The sequence below is a fragment of the Crassostrea angulata genome, chromosome 2 (assembly GCF_025612915.1).
Source record: "Crassostrea angulata isolate pt1a10 chromosome 2, ASM2561291v2, whole genome shotgun sequence".
In the NCBI taxonomy this organism is placed as follows: domain Eukaryota; kingdom Metazoa; phylum Mollusca; class Bivalvia; order Ostreida; family Ostreidae; genus Magallana; species Magallana angulata.
This window is the reverse complement of record NC_069112.1, coordinates 81573800-81593653: the sequence shown is the minus strand read 5'-3', so window position 1 is coordinate 81593653 and position 19854 is coordinate 81573800. Positions and strand designations below refer to the sequence as shown.

The window sequence follows — 19854 nt, the reverse complement described above, 5'->3', positions numbered from 1 at the left end:
AACGTGCTGTTAGGCTTTATGAAGTATTATTTTTATTTTGTTTACAAATCTCGCCTGTACACAGCTTTTATTTGTTTAATTCATTTTAGATAGAACATAACAAACATAGTGTTCTTTATTCCTTGATTATTATATCTGTTAGCTAATGGTATATTTAGGTATGCAGCAATATTCATATATTGATATTAAACAGAATCTTGCATATTTCATCTTTGAAAAAAACCCAGAACTTTGTTTTGTCACTTTTTGTTTAATGTATTGTGAAAAGAAAATTTTTTGATTAAAGAAATGTTTTTTTTTTATTTCAAATAGAAATAAAAGAAGTGCGTTGGCAAAAAAATATTTTTAGGTATTATGGTTTCAAAATTAAATAGTGGCGCCTCGAAGACACCTAGAATATAAAGATAGAAATAAAATAACTGTAAAAACAACATCAATACAACATAAACAAGAGAAGGGTTTTCATAAAATTGTTCGTTAAATTCGGAGGTTGTAAACACGTACTGGTTAAAATGAAATAAACAACTTCAAACGGTAAACATCAGAATTTAATTCACAAAATTTTAGCTAGCAAGACATATTTTGCATCCATATTCATAACGAAAAAAAAAATGTATTTAGAAAGATTGAGGTAAATGTCGATGTTTTGCCATTTTCTTTGAATATATCACACGATGGGTACACGGACAACTGTATCTTTCACCCTCGTTCTAACATTGATTTCATTGACAGAATGCATTTGTAAGTATTACTTATTGCTTGAAATTCTACATTCACACGAAATCAGTTTAGTGTTTTTACCGACAGTTTTTGATATAATCAATCAAGTTAAAAAACAACAGTTAGTTTTTAAGATGCACGATTTTTGCTTTTTATCATTGTAGATAACCTGGCCTACAAAAAACCAACCTGGCAAATACCAAGCATCAGCATTTATCCTCCAGAGAGGGCGGTAGATAATTTAAAGTCCAACCGCTCGGCGGAGGGTAACCAATGTGCTATTTCTGACGGGACACCACACGGCGCCACTTGGATGGTGGATCTCCAATCTATTCAAGTTATACACAACATCGTGATATATTACAGGACAGAGGGTAAAACGTGGAGTGAGTTTTCTGATGTTATAATTATTGTTATCATTATCAGTTGTAATAGCATAAGTATTATTAGATACATAAGATCGCGTATGTACTTATAATAAAAACAAGGTGTTCAAATAATTATGTTAAACATATTTAATTGATTGATCTAGAATCCAGCAAGTATGCGAGCAGATTCCTGGGTTTTTCTGTTTACGTATCCAACACAACAAACAAAGGAAGCGGGTTTCTCTGTTATCATGATGCAAACAATGATGCCAGCTCCATACAAAGCGTGATAAACATCACTTGTCAAGTTGTAGGCCGGTACGTGATATATTACAACACGAGAGAGGGCAAGCTCTCCCAGAAGCCCACTTATTCAAAAGAAGCATATATTGAACTGTGTGAAGTTGAGGTGTTTGGTAAGTTGATATACACATAAAAATGTCAAGTTTTTTCATAACCGAACATTTTTGTATATAATCATATCTGACTTTTGCAAAAATGTGTTAACTACATATAAATTGGGGTGAAAATATTTGTCATTAACATGCGTGAAAAATGCACCATATTTCATTTAAACTTACCGTTCATGGTATTAAGTAAAATCAAAACATATTGCTCATTTATCAAATTAATAGTAAATATGAAAATGTATTCTTAATTTCAATAAGGATGTCCAAAACTTGGCTTCAAAGGACGGAAATGTAACGAACCATGTCCGAAAAAATGTCATTACTGTAACCCGCAGACCGGGGAATGTATTGGAGCCTGTAACCCGGGATATTATGGAGACAAGTGCAAATATTACGATAGAAGTATTTCTTTTGCTACAAAGTTTTATTTTTTTGTTTATGATTGCTTGTAACATTCACAGAATTTGATTCCATGTATGTTATACCCTTACTCATAGAATAAAGTGGAGAAAAGATCAGTAATTTAACTCTATTGTTTTCAAACAATTTTTATTCAAAACTATTTTGATATATCTTTACAAATTGCTTTTAGGAAATATGGCGCTGCAGAAACCGACCTTTCAATCATCGCAATTTTTCATTTCTATCGAAAGTAAGAAGGCTGTTGATGGTCAAAGGGCTGACCTTAATTTGTATTCGGGTCAATGCGCTGTGACTGCAGAACACAAAAACTACGCTCTGTGGAGAGTCGACCTCTTACAAAAGCGAAAAATTGAAAGGTTAACCGTATACGCCTTGACTTCTAGTTCGATATGGGGTTAGTGATTTTGTGTACCATGGTTTTTTATATATGTCCCTAATTTAGTTACGCGATATGATTAACTTAACAAACTCATATGTGCACCACATAACTGTCATACGCCACAATACTATACGTATGTATACAGTTTTTTTTCTCTTTAAAATAATTTGAGTTTTATTGAGATGAACATTAGTTTTTGTTTAGATGTACGAATAACTCCTTATAATTTTTTCAACCAATAATATAAGTTTTGTTCTTGGATCATAAATTCAATGCATATATTTAGTCATGTTCTAGTGATAATGCCGTCATGTTTAGTACTCAGTTACTCATGTTTTTGAAGTCATTTAGTCATGTTCTAGTGATCATTTAGAAAATACCTTCTTTGCTTTTGATTTCAATAAATCAACCAGTACTTTGTTTGGAATATTCACTTTTTGCCTATAGGATTATTCAATTGTAGTCTTGTAAACAGAACGAAATAGTGTTAACTAAGAATGGTTCTTTATTTATTTGTAGATGAGAACAGCAATTTTACAGGGATACTTTTAGGCTTTTCATTAAAAGTTTCTAACACAACCAACCAAAATGAGGGCGTCGTCTGCTACAAAGACACAAACCATACAAGGTCAACTATACCTCCCTCATTCGATATAAGCTGCCCTGTGATTGGTCAATATGTCTCGTATTACAATGAAAGACTCCCAAACACTACCTACCCAGCTGGGTACAGTCAATACGCCCAGCCAGCTCTGTGTGAAGTCGAAGTGTATGGTAGGTATTGTTTAAATTTTCGTTTTTTGTAGCATCATTTTCAATTTTTCTTACGTTGTCGAACAAGTGGCATATGAAACTAGCGATACTTTGTCTTTCTCTGTATCCAGGTTGTCCTATTCCGGGATTTGACGGTCCGCATTGTGCTGTCCCTTGCCTCTCAATCTGCAAAAATTGTAAGATCTTTTAGAATTGATTTTTTTTTCAATTTATTGCTATTTACTTTTTTCTCTAACATTTAACTTATATGTTCATCCAACTGGTATTAAATAAATAAGCCTACTATTGGTCTTATTTAGTCAATTGATTTGTTCTTTGTGATTGTCATTTTGTGTTGATTACTATTTTCTCTCAAAAACAGTGGCTGATTGCATATCAAACAAATGCTCTATTATTCTCAACAAAGTCTTATTCAATATGATAATTGATGTTTGTCTTTCTCGTTAGATCTGGAAAATCTAGCTCTCTGGAAACCAACATTTCAGTCTTCCACGCGATCCGGCGCTTCCGCTTCAGAGAAGGCAGTTGATAACCAGAAATCTGATCGGACGTTTCGCGGTGGTCAATGTTCAGCTACTTTAAACAACAAAACTCAAGCATATTGGCGAGTTGATTTAAAAAATCTTTACTGGATAGATCACATCACGATATATTTCAGGACAGAGAACCAAACATGGAGTAAGATGAGTTAGCGATGTTTTCTATTCTGAAAATTAAATTGTCTTATTTTGTTAATTTCGATCGTCTTGACTTTAAAAAAGAATGTAAAAACTATCCCACGAACGTCATTTTTTTAAAACACAGTACAAAAAGATGCAAGTAATTTGCTCAAACAGTTTTCAAACATAGTTTGCTTTTCTCACATCTGAGAAAGCTGGTCATTATATTTCAAATCATATATTTAACATTCGACATTAATACCGACATCTTTTGTGACTATTTGAAATAATATTGTACAGATGAGCACAACCCTCAAAAATCGTCGCCTCTTGGGTTCTACTTATATATTTCTAACACAACGGATAAACACGACGGCGTCCTTTGTTATCACGAGCATGCGCACACAATCTACAATCTCCCTGACGTGATAAACATCAGCTGCCCATTTAAAGGACGACACGTCACCTACTACAATGAACGAAAAGAAGGAGTTGCCTACCCTGCAAATTATTCCCGATATGCCTTTGCTGATTTGTGTGAAGTTGAAGTTTACGGTATGTTTGCATTACATTTGGATTAAAAAGGAACATTAACTTAGTACGGTTCATGGTTTTATTAGGAATATGGACTGTTGATGATGCCCGTGCTCTTTATTTTTTCTTTTTTTGTTTTGTAAAGCGATATTAAATTACGTACAAGTACAGCCTATAGTTGTCTTTGATAAAAAAAAAAAATGAGAAACATATTTTATTTCTGTCAATGAAAAAATAATCATAACAAACCGTAGACCATCTAAAATAAAAAGAAAATTAGTGACAATGTGTTACCTCTATAGGATTTTGAGCCGTCTATTTCATCTAGTTAAGGTGAATAAGCTTTGATTTTCTTTTTAAGAGTGGACTTCTCAACTATTTGTCCCCTACCTGAAGTTATCATTTAGTCGTTATCTTATAAAACGTAGTGGAGATGAAAACGTTGAGAAAGAAATCAGAATTTATTTACTAAAATACAAATATATGTTATTTTAATAAATTTTATCCCAGGTTGCCCTGCCCCTTTGAAAGCCGAGCCACAGTGTACTCGTCCCTGCCCAACTAACTGTGAACAATGTTACCCAGGTACAGGGGTCTGTCAAAAATGCAAACATGGCTACCAAGGGACTGAATGTGAGCCTGGTAAGAGCAGATGTCAGTTTCCTGATAGTTTAATATTTATTTAAATTCAAGTTTGACAATAATAATCTAGATTATTAGATGATAGAGGGTTCATAGTCTGGGTAAACATGCCTCGTGTAGTTCAGTTTCTTGATTAATGCTTAATTATATTGGTTAGATAATACATAGTTCATAATCAGGACAGATATACCAAGCGTACGTTACTTCCCTTGTAGATATTACTGATACCGGTTAAAAAGGTTCATAGCTAAGGTAAATCTAGCATGAGGGTTTTCCTTTTCTGATAGTCCTTTGAGATGTTAGTTAAATAAATCAAGGTTTTATAATTAAGGTGAACCTTAAGTGTATTTTTACCCCTAATAGTATTAAGTTTAAATTATTTAGATTATTCATGGTTATATTTTTATGATAGTCCTTTTTTATATTTGTAAATCCAAGGCTCTACTTTCCTGAACGATTTTTTTATATAGATTAGATGATTTTAGTTTTTTCTGCTTTTTATTTATGTGTTTTATATTGATTAGATTCTTTAAAGCTCTTTTTACTGATATTATTAAGTAAATATTTGTTGGATAATTCAAAGTTTTACTTTTCCTGTAACTCTTTGTTTATATTTGTTAGCTAATTGACGACTACTTTCCTCTTTTTGTTTATGTTGGTTAGATAATTGGAGACTCTACTTTATCTATTGTTTTATACAAGCTTAATGATTCAAGGATCCAATTTAAAGATATCTTTGGTTTTTATTGGCTAGAAAATTTAAGACTCTCTTTTCATGATATTTTTTTTTTTGGTTTATTAATTTAAGGCTCTTTTTCCCCCATGGTGTTTGTTTATATTGGTTAGATTCATCAAGGCTCTACCTTCCTGATAGTATTTTGATTATATTGGTAAGATATTTCAAGATGCTAGATGATAACAGCTCCATTTAATCATAGCTTTTTTTATTGGATTTATAAGACAGGACTCTATTTTTCTGATAGTATTTTTATCATATTGGTTAGATTCATCAAGGCTCTACCTTCCTGATAGTATTTTGATTTGATTGGTAAGATTCATTAAGGTTCTACCTTCCTGATAATATTTTGATTTGATTGGTTAAATTCATCAAGGGTCTACCATCCTGATAGTATTTTCTTTATATTGGTAAGATTCATCAAGGCTCTACCTTCCTGATAGTATTTTGTTAATATTGGTAAGATTCATCAAGGCTCTACTTTCCGGATAGTATTTTGTTTATATTGTTAAGATTCGTAAGGTTCTACCATTCGGATACTAGTTTGTTTATATCGGTAAGATTTATCAAGGCTCTACCTTCCTGATAGTATTTTGATGATATTGGTTAGATTCATCATTTATCAAGGCCCTACCTTCTTGATATTATTTTGATTATATTGGCGATATTATTTAAGCTGTTCCTTTCCTGATAGTTCTTTGTTGATATTGGTTAGATAATGCAACGTTCTTCTATAAATTTATTTAAATCAAATTCATATTTATTTGTTTTGATAAAGTCGTTAAAACTAAAAGAATTAATGTATGCTAATGGACGTTGAAAAATATAATCTGAACTTTTTCTTATTATATTACTTGTTTTTAGGTCATTGTAACGAATTTAAAAGTGTTTACTTTATGTCGGTGTATAGATATAATATACATACACTGTTTTTTTTTCTTTGACAGTCGTTTGTAGTGCTTCTGCATCAATTAGTATTTCACCAAACAGTACAATTATTAGTACTGACTACAGTGCTATATATTTGGCGGACGGACTCACGTTTCCTTCCAAAGGACGACTCCGGGTGGTGTATATATACATCGCGTTGCCAAAGCAGGCATCCGACCTAGCTTACTTGCATATGTCCATTGTTAAAGCTGAACATTTCGATGTATTGTTTCTCTCAGACAAAATGGAAAAGACTGAGGTAAGTTTTACACAAGAACTAATTAGTATTATGCTTAAGTGATATGTGATTTTGTTGTTTTTGCTTGTTCACTGAAAAAATCCTTCTTAATGTCTGTTTGCTTTTTGTTAGATTTTTCCCTGTTTCTTGATTTTATTATCTTTTTTGTGCATGGGCTGCGTAAACCATATTATACGCGCAGATATATATGTTGAATATCACAAATCTATGTATATATACATATATATTTATTGATGAAAATAGTCAATGGTGCATATTATTGAGCAAGACGATAATTTTAGTACGTGTATGTGAAACGTTCGATGGTATATTCAGCATTGCGTGTTGCCTGTGTACAGTATCCTACAAAATAGAACGCACCAATCAAAATGCAACGTTTACCAATTTAATTTTCAGATTATAAATTGGAATATAACAAAATATTATTTTCTGTAAGAAAAAAAGACATTCTAAAATTTAATGCATCGAATTTTGCAAAATATATATACATACGAAGTTTGGAGTTTATTCTTTTTTATAACATACACATTACTAGTTAAATATATGCATAAAATCATACTAATTTTAAAACAAGTTCAGTAAAATGTTATAAATTGTTCATGGGTAATAAGCATATCAATCTAATTTAATGTATTTAATTATTCGAATTATCTGTTTCTTACTTTGCAGTATAATCAAGATGTCGTTGGTCCTTTTCATGGCCGCATATATGCACGTACCAACTATGGCTCTGTAACTGAGGCTATCCGCATTAAAGTACGATATAGGGAAACGTTCACCATATCAAATCTAAAACTTCCTCTGAAGACATGTAACAGTTTTGCGGTAAGTGATACAAGCAGGAAGAGGAAAATATATATTTTTTTAATTTTTTCAACATTCTTTACAGAAAAAGAATAATGGAGACAAAAAGTGTTAAATGTGCAAAACTAATATATTAGAGAGAGAAAAAAAAGAACGAAAGAAAAAAGAGTCAGACGACAGAGACAAATAGAGAGAGAGAGAGAGAGAGAGAGAAAGAGAAACAAAAAGAGAAACAAAAAGATGGAAAGAGAGAAAAAGAGAGAAAGAGAGCAAGGAACAAAATATAAATAATTTGTTTGCATAAAATTATTTCACTTTGATTACAGATGCACACATAAACCAAGGAAAAGAACCAAAGAAAAAACAAAGAACTAAAACACCACGCAACATACTTTTTTCCAATTAACAGGAAACGGCTTTTAAATATGAGTCGTTAAATAAAATTGTTGTTTTGCGTATATGTCTATATTATATGCTTGGCATTTTATTCAAAGAAAATGTATATCAACATGTGTGTGCATTTTTTCTTCTTCATATGTGTGTACATTAATCTTGGTACAAAAACACTAGAGCAGGACTGTACTTTCCTTTTTTATAATGTAAAAGTTCTCTAGCAATTAAAAAGGGAATTTCGTCCCGTATTGATAACAACATGCTATTATGTAACATAATATAAATTACATATGTATTTCTTTTTGGGCTGGTTTTATTACTTTTCCAATTTTGAATTGTTTTGTATTAAAATCAAGAATTCATTTTTTTTTCTTGAATTATTTGCTTGCAAAATTACTAACGAATAGTGATAATTCGAACAATTTTATATAAATTTCATAAAAGGATTTCTTTTCTACACCACCAAAATGCCAACATAAACAAGCAAGTGCTATATGAAATCCTCCGATTTGTCCTGTGTTGTAATCTGTACAAACCAGCAACGTTAAAGAGAGTTGCTTAGAAAATAACAATTTCATGTCCTGTGTGAAGCAAAAGGAAAATTTGCTCCAAAAAGTATATATAAAAATGTTGACTGGTGTTGAGGGCAACATTGATTATATTAGCCCCCGAGGAACCCGACCCGAAAACACAGTCAACAATTGGTTTTTTTTACATGAAGAAACAAACCAAAATTTAAGAAAGAAATTTCGAAACAGATCTCCGTGATTTTCTCAGCTCAACAAAGAATTCACAAAATCAATTTCGTGCAAAGTCCATATACAAAATATCCTCAGCATTAAACGGTCACTGGTGATATTAAGCCGCCCCTGAGAATTAACATACAGATGTTCTACCGGATTTTAATTCACAGTAATTCGCAAATCTTTATATCCGTTATGATAGCACACTGTTGCATTGCGCGTCCATTGTTAACTTGCATTGACTGGCTGTCTATTCTGACGTCACCTTGTTTTGGAGTCGCGAAGAGTTCTTTTAAGTCATCATTTAGGAATTAAACAAATCAGAAGCGATTAATTGGAATAGAAGGATTATTCCCTAAATATTATTCCTAACCGGTCAATACTTTTTGGACGAGCTAATATTACAATTATTGATTAATCGTCTATACAGAGTTATATAGTGAGAATACACTACTGAATATAAGAAATATTTTTTTATATATTCTTTGAAGAAAATTTAACACATGTTCTGTAGATAAACTTAGGGGTATGGATGATACGTCAATGAATAATAGAAAAATACCACACAATTACAAACGTAGGGGTGTTACTGAAGCATGCTGTGTTTAAGTTAGATGTCATTCTGCACAATAACAAAACGTAGTTACTGTATAGCTTTATAAAAAGTATGACAACGAAAAGTAGACGTTAACCAACTACCCATAAAAAGTCAACAGTTGAACAGTTTCTCTCATAAATTAGATTGCATTATGTTCATTATCGCATAGATGATGTCATGAGACTTGAATGTCATGTAAAATTGACCCGTAAGCATTATACAGGCAGATTTAAAATATAGGAAATCTGAGAATTTTAATAAAAAGATTTATTGGGAATTGAGCAAGTGAATCATGAAATAGATGCGCGGGCATGTTAAGGCTTCCCGATTGATTTTACAGAGATGTGTAGAATGTCACTTGTCTGTACTTCATACGATATGACGTCATAATTTACTTTGACGTCATGATCTGCATACTTGTCGATAGTTCTCAGGGAATGTATCTTAACGTTATAAGTGAATTATATCAAACCAGTATAAAACCGCATGCTTCCTTTACATAGATGCTGCCGTTAATGCTAGACTTACAGAAATCATTTATATTAAAAACCAGTTTTTAAAAAATCGGCAGTTTTAAAGCTTCGTTTTAAGTAAAAGACTTTTTATAATATAGTGGTTTGGGGACTTTCCCTGCTAAGTGTAAACAACTGAATGAAGAAATGTTACTGCATGTAAAAACCAACTTGGCGCAGGTGAAAGATCAATACAATTTTGGAATATTTTACGTAAAATTGGTATGTGGTAGAGTCAGGTATATGGCATTCCTACTAGCTCTGGCTAGTGGGTTAACCCTTTAGCTCGATCGGTAGAGTGCTGGACTGGCGTGCCAGAAGACCTGGGTTCAAACCCCAGCAGAGGCCATAAGTGTCTCTGTTACATTTGGCGCCCATGTCGGGACCTGGGTACTCTCTGTCGGGTGAGAGAGATTGTCTCTAGTACTTCGCCCCATAGGTGCTGGCACTCCAGGAGAGTCGGGGACGCCTCTTTCCTTGGAGGGGGACAATGTGGTAGAGTCAGGTATATGGCATTCCTACTAACTCTGGCGAGTGGGTTAACCCTTTAGCTCGATCGGTAGATTGCTGGACTGGCGTGCCAGAGGACCTGGGTTCAAACCCCAGCAGAGGCCATAAGTGTCTCTGTTACAGGTAGAGAACAGAAGTACCAATGTGAATCGTGCTTGGGAAACCTACCCATTTATCCCAATTTTTTGTAAACCGCGTTTGATTAGTAAAAATGTGCATTATTGTGATGATGTGGTGGAATGTTTCAACAATACCTTTATAAACGAAATATCTTTTTCAAACCCAAGCAACAACTTCAAAGTATATGACATGATAGAGGATTTTTCTTAAAAATATTTATGATTTAATGTCATTAATTACCTGCGCCGATACAATCTAAAAAGATCATTTGCAACATTCGGATTTGCCCGTCACATGATCTTAAAGTACATATGACGTCACAAAAGAACCGGCTGAATAAATTTTGACCGAGGAAAATAAAGGATTTAAGCTGTATTTTTTTACTTAAATGTTTTATCTTTACTTGATATGTTTATTGTTTTATAAAACCTCAGGGTAGTGTTGTTCTATCTCATTTTGTGTCGAGAAATATACGTAAGCTATTCATTTATCACGTGATAATGCACCGAAGTAGTATAAATGTAATACGTTAATTTAAAGCAATTATATATACATATATCTTGAGGAAAATACCAAATTGTTGGTCTGGTTTAAAAAAATAAATTCATCTTACAATTGTGTATATTTCTGTCAAGATAAGATCGCAGGTTGCCAATGTGCTTTCCTAACCTACTAGCGAAGAATAGAGATTTATATGGATCCAAAAATTGAAGTGATTCAATTCCGATTTCTTTTGACGCTATGGTTTAATTTTCTTTTAAATTAAAAATATAAAAGCAGAATCAAACAATGCACAATAAGAATGATAATAACTTGTTTTAGTAAGGTTTGAATTTGTTTTTCTTTCATCATCCTGACAATCTCCCGATGGCAAGAAAAAGCTCACATGTTGACGGTGTGTAAATAAAGACTATTTTTGAAAATTCAACATGATAATAAAACAATCGAAATATTGAGAACAAATAGATATAATGTCTAATGAGCAATCGTTGGTCTTCAGCAAGTTGTATGATGTCATTGAACTTTAAAGAATTGTTCGGAAGTGATGACATCCTAGGATAAAAAATAAAAGGGCAAATTGTATCTTAACATGATCATGGCAATAAATACACTGCAGATACAACCTGTCGACAGGGGATGTTAACTCCTCAAAGGCACCTGCTCTCATCTCTATTTTTTAGAGGTCCGTGTTTGCTCTTCTTGAAATTTGTATTTCGTTATATAAATTTTTTGTGTTGATTGATAGTTTGTTCTTGTTGTTTTTTTATTAAAACATTAAACCTTTCCCTCCAATATATGACTCTAAAATAACAATTGATACTGTTCATAACATTGATAAGTCGCATGTCACACAAACACGGACATTTGTTCTTTATTGAAAGCTAAAATGTGTTTAAAGAAACCCTAAAGACAATGTTTATACCGTGTGATGTATTTTAAATTCCTTATGAGCAATTTGTGGGCAGATAATGCATCATTTTTCTTCAATAATAATTTAACTATGGTTTCGTCCGTAATAACGTTCTTCCTGAAATGATTCAAGCATCAGATTGTATCATTTTCTGTTTCAAAAAGACAATTTGAAAGATCAAAACACAAGCTGTTTATTCCAAATCAAAATACAAACAAGATCTCTGGTTTTAATGATTTCCATCGGTTCAATTTGATCGTGTTGAGGCATTTGTCTGAAATGGGAAGAATGGTATATAATAACCCAAAATAATCATTATTGTCCTTTTCAGATTAAAAAGAAAAACAACACATTCTTCTTTTTTACATTGAACAAACAATTCATTCACGTTGGTGTCTTTTTAGACACATTCAAACTATACAACTTAGATGTGTATTATCTACTACTTACAGTATCATTGAAACAATTCCTCAGGGGAAGTTTCAAATTCGAGATCCTGATTGGCTTCATATAGACCACAGTTACACGTATGGCAAACACTTTTGTGTTTAATCCGTTTTGAATTGTAAACTCTTTTTGCGGCGGTCCATATTTAGGACCATCGTACTATAAAGACAATATAACTTAGGAACTTTAAATCAATTCATATCTTAGTATTTTCTCATTATTATTATTTTTTTGTGTGTTCTTAACATTATCGCACACTTACTGCACACTTACTGTACAAAACTACATGAGATATACACATTAAACAAAAGATGATAAATGAGCAGTTATAGTACATATTGAAAATATTCAACTCAACAAGTTATATTTTCCTGGTAACATTAAGTGTTTTCTCAAGTGAATAACTTTATTATTATCATTTCTTGATGTTTAATGACTTTGAAGTGAAAAGTAAATTCAGATCCAGAAAAGTTTAAATACCTTTTTCGACTGCATATTGTTCGCTATTAATACGACATTGAAGTTGATTGCATTGTCAATTTTGATTGACATATTTAATAGATCCGAAGACTGATCTGACAAAGATATGTAGATGTACAGAGTTTGGACATCTCCGGGCGACGGAAATGTGAGTCCATCAGGAGTAAACATTGTCGTGTAGTTGGAGGAATTGGTCGCACTTTTTGGATTCACCGTTATATTAACAACTGCATGACAAACTACAAACGATGAAACATACTGCATAAACAAAACCTATAAAAGTCGAAAAACTAGTAATAATATACTATGATAATAAACACAATTTTACAAGAAATTGTACGGCGTGAATAGCAATTAGTTTTAGTGTAAATTTGATTGAATGACACTTATTACTCACTTAATTCACAGGCATATCCTTTGTAACCAATCTTACACGTCTTACACATCCCGGTGCCTGGGTAACATTGCTCGCAGTTAGGCGGACAGGGTTTGGTACATTGTGGCAACCCCGCCACAGGGTAAGGGCATCCTGAAACATCTATTATCGTAATGTTTGTGTGTGAGTGTTTGTAATATTAACTATTTAAAAACCCCAAATCATCTAAGTTTAAATTGAAGTTTTGACTTTAAAAATATGATATTAACAATAAATATTTAAAGTCCATGGATTGTTTTTAGACTAAACAACGGATGCTTATGCTCAAAAGAATAAAGATGTATTATGATGTGAAAGTTCTTCAATATTTGCTTGTGAAGCAACTGATGAAATCAGTCCAAGTAAAGTAAGTGGGATGCAATTTTCAGAAATTTGTTGAAAAATAATTCGGTTGGACTTTATCATGAATGAACGGCTTGATAAGTTAAAAAAAGGGAACTGGACCAATGTCATACAAAATACTCACATGGTTTGCACATTTCGTCGCATGGAACCGTGCATTTTGGATCATCGTATCCAAATTCTGGAAATGGGCAACCTAAAAAAAAACCTTTTAAAGAGCAAAATCTAGCCTTACGACAACATTTGTTATGCCAACCAGTTATGTTCTTCTATTCCAGGTACTACGTTATACGTTGTAATCTGTACAAAATTTCAAGTTTAATTTTTATTTAATATTTAAGGAGGCCGACTTTAGTTTGCATTGCGCATGTTTTTGCGCATTCTAATATAATACAGTTGATTTATACTTCTTATGATTTTTTTTCGATATCATTTATGAAATTAAACACATTAAACAAAATACAGATAAAAATATTTAGATTGTTAAAGAAAATTTTAATTTTTAACACGATTTTTACGTTGTGCGGTAGGGGAGCATTGTCATTGCGCTTTTATGACGTTAAGATAAAATGAAGCTTTGTAGGAGTACGTTATAAGAAATAACATAAAAGAAAAAGTAAAAATTGTACGCTCTTGAAATTTTATATACAGAATGATACTATCCTCGAGGACATTTTCCTTATTTTTGGAATGAATCCATTACACCAATCATCATTCGTGATGATAAAAATATATAGCAGAATTTGGTGCATTTTAATATTTTGAGATGGCCCCCACTAAAAACCAGACGGTAGAATTTTGTGTTATTTACATATAAGGTAGGAAAAGCTTTTACTAATCATATATAACAATTTCAGAACAGAAGCTATTGTAGTATTTTTCAAACTGCTTTTATGTGCGGAAAATGCAGTTTCCTATTTAATCCTATAGTAAATGTACCTCTATTTTGAGATGGTCCCAAAAAAGAACCAGACGGTCGATTTTCATGAACCTTCACAAATAAACTAGAGTTGGTTTAAATTACATATGGTTAAAAAATAAAGAGTTAAGCTATTGTAGTTTTTCCGCATAAAAACCCAAATCGGCCTCCTTAAAATGAGTTACCGTAAACTTCTATTTCACATAGATCAATGTGAGCGTATTGACTGTAATCCTTTGGATAGCTGATTCCCGGGAGTCTCTCATTGTAATATATGACATATCGACCAATCGCAGAACAGAATACATCCAAAACAGATGGAACTGTGTATTTGGTGTATATCTCATCATGAAAACAAACAACGCCATCTATTAGATCCGTTGTGTTCGAAACAATAATTGAAAACCCGAGTAATCTTGCAATGTAAGGGTTGTTTAAATCTGAAAAAAAAACCGCAAATTATATCAGCATTAAGGTTTATACAGTCAAGTTACCTATTTGCTTTTCGAGCGCCACCTCTCAAGAAATTGATGATATTTTACCCCATGGTTTGTTTTCCGTTAACGAGTAAATAGTGACACGTTCAATCCGTCGAACAGATTGGAGATCTACCCTCCACAAGGCAAATGTCTGACCAGGCGTGGTGACTGAACATTGACCGCCCCTTATTGCTAAGGAACTTTTTCTACCATCGACAAGTTGAGAACTAGGGTGACTAAAGAGTCCTGTGGAGATTTGATAAGTCGGACGATGCAGGGCTAAATTAACTAAAAAGAAGATAAAAATGGGAAAACAGGATTGGACCATCATTTCATCATCAATGAAAATGATATCATTCATTAAAAACCAAACATGCCTCATTTAATTCATTATAATATTTCTAAAAAAAAAACATAGATGAGAGCTAATAGCAAGACAGAGAAACAGACAAAAAAAATAGCGACAGACAGACAGGAAGGCAGACAGACAGACAGACAGACGGAGAGACAGACAGACAGACAGACAGATAGTTAGATGAAGTTATCTGCAATTAATGTAAACCACTACTCACTCCGTCTATAAATATCACAGTGATGACCCTCAAATCCCGGGTTGCATCCTCCAAGACATGTCCCGTAAAGAAAGCTACAGTGGCGGCAACCATGAGGACACGGTTTAGCACAATCCATTGAGTAAAATCCTAGGGGACAACCTGTTCCAGAGCAATGTAAAGAACAAGTTTTTATTTTCTTAAAATGGCTAAGAAAAATACCTATTTTTTGTATGAACCTGTTTGCTATAAAATGATGTAGACGACATTAAAATTATACATGTAAAGTAAATAGCCTTGCAGAACGAAATTGCAAATATTTTTAATATGATTTTTTTTAATTCTGATTTTTACCAATTACTTGTACTTCACACAATTCAACGTAAGCCATCGATGAAAAGCCTGGTTTTTTGTGTTCATTCCCTCTTCGTGTGTTGTAGTATATCACGTAACGGCCCTGTACTTCACACGTAAGCTTCATAATCTCAAATATATTTGTTTGGTTTGATTCATGGTAGCATAATTGCCCATCGTCTTTGTTCGTTGTATTTGACACATAGACAGAGAACCCGAGGAATCTGCTTGCATAGATACTATTGGCTTTTTATAAGAATTAAAAAAAAATAGTATACTAATATATATCTGTGTAAACAATACTTATTGAAATTCAGAAGGTCATTTAAATAAAACACTTCAAATTTGATAAATGGCAGGTTTTTTTTTTTTAGTGCATTTGCATATTTAAGAACACCCACACGTTAAAATGTTGCATCGAGAAAACGTTAAACCAATTGGTTTTTGTTCTAAATCGTTATTACAAATCAAGAATGTGTCTTACCAAATGGTACGTCTTCAGTTCTGTAATGTATAATTATATAAATTATACTTTGTATGGCCTCAAGGTCAACCATCCACGTGATATCAATAGGTGAGGCTTCAGATATAGCGCACTGGTTGCTCACTGCTGTGCGATTTATAAAACCATCAACGGCGTTGTCAGAGGAATACTTTTCAGAAGATTGCCAGGTTGGTTTTTTATACGCAAGGTTTACTAAAAAAGAAAGTTTAAAAGATTAAAAGCAATTCCCCTTTCATCGCTTGTTTTTCTACGACATTACATATATCGTCTGTTTCTGTGTCAATTCGTCTGTTGGTCTGTCTGTCAGTTTTCTGTAGACTTTAAATTATCATATAGATCCTCTCTAATTGGTGAAGTTGGCAAAACCTGGTATCGAACAGCCTTTTACAAATGGCATTTTAAGTTGTTGAAATTAAGCTGCCTACGTTTTGGTATTTAAAATAAATTCTAATAAAATTTGAAAAAAAAACACATTGTATAAAAATAATTATCATAATTTTTACTATAATATACCTAACGTCCTTACTACACAATTCTTAAGAAATACGACACAATTATCTACTCTTCTGATCTGATCCAGTTTTGATTTCCGATGTTTTTATGATTTGTATGTTGAGCCGAAGAATAATAATAAAAACAATATTGTTTAGTTGATGTAACCTTAAACCAAATATATGCTTCGATTACCGTCTTTTTACATATTGTTTCAATGCATTGTGACATATCGAAACTTAAGAGTTTTACAATATTCCTGAAGGGTCTATAATTTAATTCTTTGACAGAGATACACGGGCGAAGTGGTCCTTGGTCATATGTTTATACTATAACGTCACGTTTCCTTCATCCAATTAACATATTGCGGATTGTTTTATCTTTTTTCTTATCCTAGGTTTTTAAGTATTGTTCTCTGGCCAAATTTAACGACTGTTAGCACAGCATTTTTGTGACAATAATGAACTACATTTACGCGGGTAGGTTAAGGCAACTGCGAGTTTAATGACCGTCAAAACTATGATCAATTTAAAAACTGTTCATTTTTATGAAAACAGTGCTGAATATGAATACCAAGTGAATGTGTTCCCAAAGATATCATTTTTCTACTTCGGAATCGACTCGATCCTTGAAGCTACCGAGCCATGGTATCACGTGACAGTTAAAAATAGATCACTTTTTTACCTTAACAAAAAATGAAAAAGTGTAACACTACCCCGAAGTTTATTTGTATGTTTGCTACTATAATTCGATCGGCAATTAGTTCATGTTTATTGGTATTGCTGCTAGAATCCTATTGTTAATCGCATAAAAAAGATATTGTAAATATTTATCGTAAACCCTCTCAACTTCTATAATTTCATTGAAAATACTACGTATTTTTCATTTAAAACAACGAAGCACAGGATTCTAGCAGCACTTTTCAAGTAGTTTGGGTCATATACCGTTAATATTCACTAAAGTCATCTTTCATAATATCCGGGGTAGTGTTACACTTTTGCCTTTCTTTGTACACACTGACAGAGGAAAGGATGGTCAAGCCATATAAATGTCGATCTGCTTACCTTAAAACATTCGCTGATAAAACAAAATATCCATGCCTATATTATCCTGATTATATCCTAACCGACACTCATCTAAATCTTAGGTATCTGTATTAAATAAGTCTTATTTCGGCATTGTTTACACTGCATTCCGATGATTTGTCTCCCGACATGATCTTCTCTTTTAAACATGCTTGTGACGTCATCAATGATAATTATACATAGTAGAGAGAAATCAAAGCTATATTCAGTTAGAAAAGTTTCTAGTGATATTTTATACCTGTAGTTTTTATGATTTAAACCAGAGATAAAGTTAAAATCGACATGTTTCTGAGTAAAATATGACATCATGCTGCTTATTGTGACGTCATATCGATCAGAGGAATTTGATCGCTGAGAGTTGCCTTATCATACCCGCGTATTTTTGGAAAGATAGGAATGTAATTGTATTATAAGTCTAGTGTCATGTTTTGCTAGTCTTATGATGATTTTGAAGTATTTCAGAGAGTAAACAGAGAAAATATGTTATAAATCGTATATGTAAATTTTATCACAAAAATACACTAGTAGTTTGGTCATGTAAATAACAACTTGAAATGAACGATTGTCGCATTCATGATAAATTTAAATTAGCAATTTATTAATTATCTTTTGATTATCAAGCAAAATTAAAAGAATACAAATATGATCACTCCATTTTTTTAGGTACATTTATTAACTTATAAAACTATAATCACGCTGATTTATATGAATCAATCAAAACATAGATTATACATATACTCACAACCCTCGACTTGACCAAAACAAAAACTTAACAGCAGGGCCACTATAAGAAGTCGTGCCATGTCCTTCCCTCACTTAAGAATTCTTCAGCTCTAACCATTTTTCTATAAAGCTGTCATAGCTAGTTATCCAATTTGTTCAGTACTTTATTGAAAGGAGATAGGCAATAGGAAAATTCCGAGTGTTTATGTTGTTTTTAACTGCTGAAAACAAATTATACAGAAGCCCATTTTCGGAGCCGTCATAAATAATGATCAAAATATTTGTTCAGTACTTTATGGAAAGAAATTGATCAACATGAAGATACCGAGTGTTTTTTAATACTTTTACTACTACTTTTTAAAATATATCCAAAAGTACACTTTCGAATATTTGTTTGTGGTGGCACATAAGTAGGTATTGAATGGTTAGGTACTCGCTGGTTTTTTTTTGTTTACTCATGAATATATTCAATCTATTATTGGATGTCAACATTGGATGTCAACATCTGCTGAGTGTATTGCAATTTACAGATGAAGTACAGACATAATAAAACAGCAAGAAAATATAAACAAGTTCAAAAACACTTTATCTATCAGTTCCGTATTTCGTTCAAACAAATAAACACAAATTATCCCAAAAAAAAAATTTGTGACGCAATTTCATAGGTACATAGAGTATTTTATTTCATGTAACATGCTTACGTGTTTGTTTCATATCAATGGTTTTGCTTGATGATTCAAGAAATGTTGTTTATCAAGTCAAAAAGCCCTTCATTTTAATATCTCAAATTGTATTGTTTATTGGTCAACAGCTGTACAGCTCATATACATATACAATTAATATACACATGTTACAATACATATACTGGTCACTTGAAAAAAAATCAAGTTTATACATGAAGTTTTCTGATTACAAAAGCATTCTTAATATATTTACCTAAATTGCACAAATCCATTACATTTTGTGTTGACACTAATAGAAATTAATTTAAAGACAGAGGGTTTAATATAATAAAACTTCTTAAGGAATTTTTCTCTTAAGTTACAGTAATAGAGACATTTCAATATAAAATGATATTCATCTTCTTTATCTAAAGTACAAAGAGGACATAAACGT

General features: G+C 32.3%; 3 protein-coding genes across 3 annotated transcripts; 1 reads left to right on the top strand and 2 right to left on the bottom strand.

The window, feature by feature from the left end:
* Positions 1–674: 674 nt before the first annotated feature.
* LOC128174907 (uncharacterized) lies at positions 675–8055 on the top strand. Its single transcript, XM_052840333.1, has 13 exons — positions 675–678; positions 885–1106; positions 1253–1504; positions 1757–1900; positions 2091–2315; positions 2820–3074; positions 3185–3250; positions 3522–3752; positions 4034–4288; positions 4778–4909; positions 6815–6834; positions 7504–7659; positions 7965–8055. Exons 1-13 carry the CDS (start codon positions 675–677, stop codon positions 7974–7976), a joined length of 1974 nt encoding a protein of 657 aa, XP_052696293.1. The 3' UTR covers positions 7977–8055.
* Positions 8056–12172: 4117 nt separating this feature from the next.
* LOC128171845 (uncharacterized) lies at positions 12173–13382 on the bottom strand. Its single transcript, XM_052837618.1, has 4 exons — positions 13250–13382; positions 12853–13091; positions 12376–12531; positions 12173–12199 (listed from the first exon to the last, which is right to left on the bottom strand). The coding sequence occupies exons 1-4, from the start codon at positions 13296–13298 to the stop codon at positions 12173–12175; spliced, it is 471 nt and encodes a 156-aa protein (XP_052693578.1). The 5' UTR covers positions 13299–13382.
* Positions 13383–15592: 2210 nt separating this feature from the next.
* On the bottom strand, positions 15593–18818 carry LOC128174906 (uncharacterized). Its single transcript, XM_052840332.1, has 4 exons — positions 18758–18818; positions 16418–16630; positions 15934–16179; positions 15593–15741 (listed from the first exon to the last, which is right to left on the bottom strand). The coding sequence occupies exons 1-4, from the start codon at positions 18816–18818 to the stop codon at positions 15593–15595; spliced, it is 669 nt and encodes a 222-aa protein (XP_052696292.1).
* Between the last annotated feature and the right edge of the window lie 1036 nt (positions 18819–19854).

Excerpts from the sequence above, each read along its gene's own strand:
- LOC128174907 (XM_052840333.1), top strand. Across the intron at positions 1,901-2,090 it reads GTGCAAATATTACGATAGAA|GAAATATGGCGCTGCAGAAA; the intron begins GTATTTCTTTTG and ends AATTGCTTTTAG. Across the intron at positions 3,075-3,184 it reads GTGTGAAGTCGAAGTGTATG|GTTGTCCTATTCCGGGATTT; the intron begins GTAGGTATTGTT and ends CTCTGTATCCAG.
- LOC128174906 (XM_052840332.1), bottom strand. The coding sequence starts at position 18,818 with ATGGCACGACTTCTTATAGTGGCCCTGCTGTTAAGTTTTTGTTTTGGT. Across the intron at positions 16,631-18,757 it reads TTTTGGTCAAGTCGAGGGTT|TAAACCTTGCGTATAAAAAA; the intron begins GTGAGTATATGT and ends TTTCTTTTTTAG. Across the intron at positions 15,742-15,933 it reads GTGTGAAGTACAAGTAATTG|GTTGTCCCCTAGGATTTTAC; the intron begins GTAAAAATCAGA and ends GCTCTGGAACAG.
- LOC128171845 (XM_052837618.1), bottom strand. The coding sequence starts at position 13,298 with ATGTGTAAGACGTGTAAGATTGGTTACAAAGGATATGCCTGTGAATTA. Across the intron at positions 12,532-12,852 it reads ACAATATGCAGTCGAAAAAG|TACGATGGTCCTAAATATGG; the intron begins GTATTTAAACTT and ends TTGTCTTTATAG. Across the intron at positions 12,200-12,375 it reads GGAATTGTTTCAATGATACT|ACAAATGCCTCAACACGATC; the intron begins GTAAGTAGTAGA and ends TTCCCATTTCAG.